The sequence below is a fragment of the Monodon monoceros genome, unplaced genomic scaffold (genome assembly GCF_005190385.1).
Source record: "Monodon monoceros isolate NGI ecotype Baffin Bay Population unplaced genomic scaffold, NGI_Narwhal_1 Super_Scaffold_12, whole genome shotgun sequence".
Classification (NCBI taxonomy): Eukaryota; Metazoa; Chordata; class Mammalia; order Artiodactyla; family Monodontidae; genus Monodon; species Monodon monoceros.
The window spans coordinates 98,570,255-98,576,254 of NW_021703768.1; the positions used below are offsets into that span (position 1 = coordinate 98,570,255).

Sequence of the window (6,000 nt, forward strand, 5' to 3'; positions counted from 1 at the left end):
ATAGAGTTATTTTGTCTTTATGCTTGCAATTACATGGGAAATTTAGATTTAATAAGAAAACTAGTTTAAAAGACATACGAACTTGCAAGTCCAGCCTTGGAAAAAGGAGCACAGGGGAATCTTTCGAACCCATCTCCCTCTGATTTTGATTATTTCACAATGTACGGTATCGCCATTTATTAGGCATTGCAGTAAATCCCAGATGGGATGTTTGTAGACTGTGTCACACTCTAATCAATTAAAAACAATAAACTTTCAACTTTATATAAAATAAATTCCTGAAATCCTAGTTACTGTGTATCTGAAAATTTGGGGGTATCCCTTCCTATATAAATAAGGTTTATTATTTGTAGAGGTCTGTGTCTTAAGCTGAGTCATGGAAGATGGTCCCTGGTCTTAATATGGTAATATTAATATTAAATAATTACACGTGTGCCGTTCATTTTGACATAAATTCTTTAGTGTAAAGCCATACACTCTTGCAAACTATTGAAGAGTAGGAATAGAAATGGATTGCTGCTTAAATGATGGAAGTATTAAAAAGCTTGGAAACTTTCTTTGTCAAGTTGGCTATTTCTCGTGCTCTTTCACTTTCCTTTTCTTTCTCAAAATCAATTTCAGTTCTTCTGCAGTTTCAGTTCATGTTTCACAAGTTTAAATATCAACGTTTGTGAGGGCACCATTTCTAGTTCGATCAAGATTTTCTTGCAGGGTGTATGGCCGTGTACAGTTCTGAATGACATCCTGGTCATTAGGAATCACTTGGCGGCTACCTGTACTATATATATACCATGAGCTACTTTGGCCCAAATTTCAAATCTGACATGGCAGTTCCACATTGAGGGAGTTAATCTCTTATGTACCTTCCCAGCCTGGATTTGGGAGCGGCTACCTTTTTGTTTTCTAATGTTGCTAACCTGTCCAAACTAGAAATAATTTCATAATTATTTCTAATAATATCAATGATGCCTTGACTCATTCCTACATATCTGTATTTTTAAGCCTTTCATCTTTCATTACTGAATGACTGCTTTCCAACGCCCAGGCACCTAGGAGAAGAGGGAGAAAGCACAGTTGTAGTGAAGCAGTACACGCAGAGTGGGAGGGGATTTTGGAGAAAAACTAAACTTGGTTTAGGGAATGAACATTTATTGAGCATCTTCACTGACTGGCTGTAAGTTAAGAGCATCACGTAGGGTCTCATTAATATTTAATATATACGGCTCTTATTTTTTGTGTCTTAAATCTCTGTCTAATTAAATTATGATAATTTAATCAGTGGGTTCAAAAGTGAACTCTAAGCACCTGCTTTTCCCAAGTATGTTGTTCATGTGGCACGTTTCATTAGTTCATACTGTAGGGTTTTTTCCTCAAATCGTAGAAAAATTTAAAGGTCACAATGGCCATTCATTAGAAATAGCAAGTGACAATAAGCTCTCCAAGGAATATTTCTTTCCAACACTCAGCTTTGGGGAGTTGAAATTCAGGGTGGTTAGGTTGATCAAACTGGTAAGTGCTGACCAATGTCTTGGGAAATTTGACTTTTTGCAAATTTTGGACTATAAAGCAGGGCTTTCCTTTTGATTAGCTTCCATGAATTTGTCAATTTACTCAATATCACTCCTTTGTCATTTATTCCTCTTACATTTAAATGGGTTTCTATAAATCATTCTTGGTTACTGTTGCTCAGAGAACTATTGTAGAGTTGATTTTATATTCCTTATGTAATTCTTATAAAATTAAAACTAGGGAAAAATAACATAAAAACTTACTGCCTCTTGAGACATACTATCTTTATAATCAGAGCCCTTTAACTCGTTTTTTGTTTTTGTTTTTTTTTAATTTTAGCATTTTATTGGAGTATAGTTGATTTACAGTGTTGTATTAGTTCCAGGTGTGCAGCAAAGTGACTCAGTTATACATAGACATATATTAATTCTTTTTCAGATTTTTTTCCCATATTATTATGGAATACTGAGTAGAGTTCCCTGTGCTATACAGTAGGTCCTTGTTGGTTATCTATTTTATATATAGTGGGGTGTATATGTTAATCCCAAGCTCCTGATTTATCCCTCCCCCACCCCCACCCCCACCCCCACCCCCAGAGCCCTTAAACTTCTAAACAATGTATTGGCTGCAAAGCAGAAGGTGTAAAACACTTGAATTGCCAAAAAACCTTAAAGATTATGCACAACCACCCATAATTTCACCAATGAGAACCTAATTCCCCCAAATGTAGGAAAATTATTTTAGTTCTTTTCTGAACAGAAACTAATGTCAGTAGATGGGAGGCAAGCCGTAGAGTGGGAAAATGGGAAGGAAAATACTCCTTCCAATGAGATTTTTAATTTGCTTCTCTTGCTGATATTTACTGAATTTTTATCCTCCTCCTCCCCTTTGTTTTTAGTGGCCACAGATGTCTTTAATTCCAAAAACCTGGCCGTTCAGGCACAAAAGAAGATCTTGGGTAAAATGGTGTCCAAATCCGTCGCTACCACCTTAATCGATGACACGAGCAGCGAAGTGCTGGATGAGCTCTACAGGGTGACCAAGGAGTACACCCAGAACAAGAAGGAGGCAGAGAAGATCATCAAAAACCTCATCAAAACAGTCATCAAGCTGGCCATTCTTTACAGGAATAATCAGTTTAACCAAGATGAGCTAGCGCTGATGGAGAAATTCAAGAAGAAAGTTCATCAACTTGCTATGACCGTGGTCAGTTTCCATCAGGTGGATTTCACCTTTGACCGGAATGTGTTATCCAGGCTGTTAAATGAGTGTAGAGAGATGCTTCACCAGATCATCCAGCGTCACCTCACCGCCAAGTCACATGGACGGGTTAATAATGTCTTTGATCATTTTTCAGATTGTGATTTCTTGGCTGCCTTGTATAATCCCTTCGGAAGTTTTAAACCCCACTTACAAAAACTGTGTGATGGCATCAACAAAATGTTAGATGAAGAGAACATATGAGCATGTGAGTTGAGATTGTGACTGCTCATGATTTATTTGAAGATGGAGCACTGCTGATTTATGAAGAAAAAAAAATAATGTTTTAAAGATTACACATATTTCAGAAAGACTTTGCCCAATTCAGTTGTCAGACATTAATGATAATGTTTTATGAGGCTTGTTTTATTTGAAGCAAAGCATATTGCCAAATATTCTGGTAAAAAGCTTCCCAGCGGTTAGCAGATCACGGGAAGATGTATGGTTGCGTGATGCAAATATAGAGTTATATAAAGAAAGATACGTGTGGCTCCAAACCTCAAGACATCTTTTTTAGGGCAGTTGTTATGTTGGTGGCACATGGGATATTTCTGTCATGTACAGAATTGTGTATTTTGATTCACCTTTATTCCTTACTATGTATGTGTACCTCTTTTAAAATGCCAAGAGCTCTCTCTTACTGTCATTTCTCCTTTTGAAACAATTCCATTTTCACGTTTACCTTTTGTTAAAAAATCTTTTGTTAAAGACTTTGTCACTGACATTCAAGAATTCCGCCTTAATTAAGAATTAAGATTCAAGAATTAAGGCAGTCAAATTGAACCTTCAGAAAAATAGAAAACTGCTTCTCTGAAATCAATATTGTAGAAACCAATTGTATTTGACATTATGAATAATGTCTAACATAAGACTATGCTTCTGGAATCGAGTCCTGTTTTTCAGTACCAACAGTAATACTTCCCAAAACATGAAAATTCCCCAAAATGGCATACCATTGCCTTGAAATGCTTGCTGAGGGCTTAACTTACGTCATCTTGAAAATGTGCTGATGGAATCTCTATTTTTCATACCTGTTTTAAATGTAAGAGACAAAGAGGAAATCTAGATCATTCCCGATATTGGGACAATAAAAAGTAAGTGGTTTTAAGAATGATAAAACAATCTTTACCTTAGAGATGAGCCCATCAGAATAATTTAATTTAGGGGGATGAAAGGCAAAAGGGAAGACAGGATATTGCCAGAAGAACATGGGAATGAAAATGAATGCATTTCAATGTTTAGTAAGGTTTGATAGGTAAATAAAGAATGTCACTTTTTTATTTAACTGATAAGGTTTTTGTTATTTGCTATTTTGATGAGTAAACCAAAGAATATTTGCATTCCAAGCAGTTTGTGTGTTGTTTCTATATAATTTTATGTGTGAATGATAAAGTAAGCATTTGCTTATTTTGTAAAAAAAAAAAAAAAAGAAAAAAGAAACCTGCTGGCCAACTATATCACCTAGGAAGTAACAGACTCAGTCACCAGTGCTAAATATTTGCAATGTCACTCTGTCTGTGATTTAGTGTACTCTTTTGCCTTGAATTTGCCTGCCTCCCAGAATACTGATGTTAAAATAATAGCTCACCAGGAAAGGCCCTACAACTAAATATTCCAGAGGTTGAGATCTTCTTTAACCCACTACAGCCTAAAGGAGGTGGTAACTTTCTCTGGGACCCTCATGTGCTTATCTGAGTCAAGCAGCAGAGGCAAAGAGTATCTCCCTGTTTGATATTAAATCCTGACACCAGGACTTGAACTGAAATTACTATCCTCACTTCCCAGGTAGTGACCACTCTAAGTTAGCAATAGCATAGTGATTGCAGAATTGATCTGTCTAGCTTCAGAGCCTGCTAAATAGCTTCTAAATTTAGTTTAGCAGCCTTTCTTGACCAGCTCTGCTTTCCTCACTTGGGAAAACCTAACCTGTGTTCTGTGGAAGCTACTGATCTGGTGCATTCTACTCTACCAGATTCCCTCAGCAGAGGGAGTGCGGAAAACAGCGCTCGGGCAGTTGGTGGGTGCTTCTTGCTCATCTCTAGCTATAGACAGGACCAACCAGAGAGAGAGGACCTAGGGATAAACTTAGGTCAGTCTGGGCCCTTTTGGATCATAGAGTTGTGCCTTCAGACTATGCATGGGGGAGGGGAAGAGCAGTCCTTAATTTCACACAGAAGGAAGGCAGTGAGGCATATCCTGAAGGAGGAAAGCCTATTTGCTTCCCTCTCTCAGCATCATCTTCTGGAGGGAACCCATCTCCTCCCCAATCCTGTACCTGGAAGGCATGCCTCAGAAGGATCAGTGACAGTCTTGATCAGCAAGTTCATTTCTGATGCAACAGGACTCCCCTTGTGCATGAATTTATTTGGGGTGAAAAGCTGGAAAGAATGCACATGTGCTTAGGATAGATGATTTTGAGCCAAGTTCACAGTCATTTTAGGGTCTTATGAAAAAATGAGTCTTTTTACATTTTGGAAAAAAATCATGAATTGTATTATAATTGGTTTTTAAAATTTTTTGATGATGGTTTCTCTGCAAACATATGAGTTAATATAATAGGCGAGTGATAATACTAGTGTTAACAACTGACATTACAGAGTAGATATTATGTGCCAGGCACAGTAACTCATTTAATCCCCGCCACAACCTTCACCGTTTTACAGATGAGGAAACTAAGGCAAGGGAAATTAGGGAATTTGCTTGAGGTCACATAGCACTTGTGTCAAAACCAGGATATTAAGAAAAGCTTATTTTCATTTAATGATGGTATATATAAAAGCAATTCTAGAAACATCGTTAGTTCAGAGAAGAGTGGGCAGTGTGCTTCTGAAATGGATTTTCACATAGTGGCATTTTAGAAGGTATTTAAATCACACAGGTCTGAGCTATTCTCTAAAGATCTGGGTATGGTTTTATACAAAGACATCTTATGAAGTTTTCAACATGGCTCCTAATTTGGGGGCATCTCATGGCTCAAATTTCTGTCCCTTCTGGAACTTCAATTCAAGGTGTTCCCAATTAACGATGACTTTGAACACTGACCCCTGCAGTACAGTGTGCCTCTCCCCCCGGGTGGTCTTTCTGTGGATGCACAAGGCGCTCTGTGTGCACGCAACCAAGACAAGCAGAAGTTCACCACTTCTCCAGTTCCCCAGAAAAGGTATGGCATCGATTTAAAACTTCAACATTATTTTCCAGGTTTAGAGGCTGGAAATATCTGAGTAAGTAAGT

The 6,000-nt window shown here is 37.6% G+C and overlaps 1 protein-coding gene across 4 annotated transcripts in view; it reads left to right on the forward strand.

The window, feature by feature from the left end:
* The window catches only part of TNFAIP8 (TNF alpha induced protein 8), a 122,527-nt gene extending 118,290 nt beyond the window's left edge, over positions 1-4,237 (forward strand). For all 4 annotated transcript variants that reach the window (XM_029216767.1, XM_029216764.1, XM_029216766.1 and 1 more), the window contains exon 2: positions 2,408-4,237. In XM_029216767.1, the coding sequence (XP_029072600.1) occupies positions 2,408-2,973 (566 nt within the window). In that variant the 3' untranslated portion in view covers positions 2,974-4,237. The remainder of the gene's footprint in view (positions 1-2,407) is intronic.
* Positions 4,238-6,000: the final 1,763 nt, after the last annotated feature.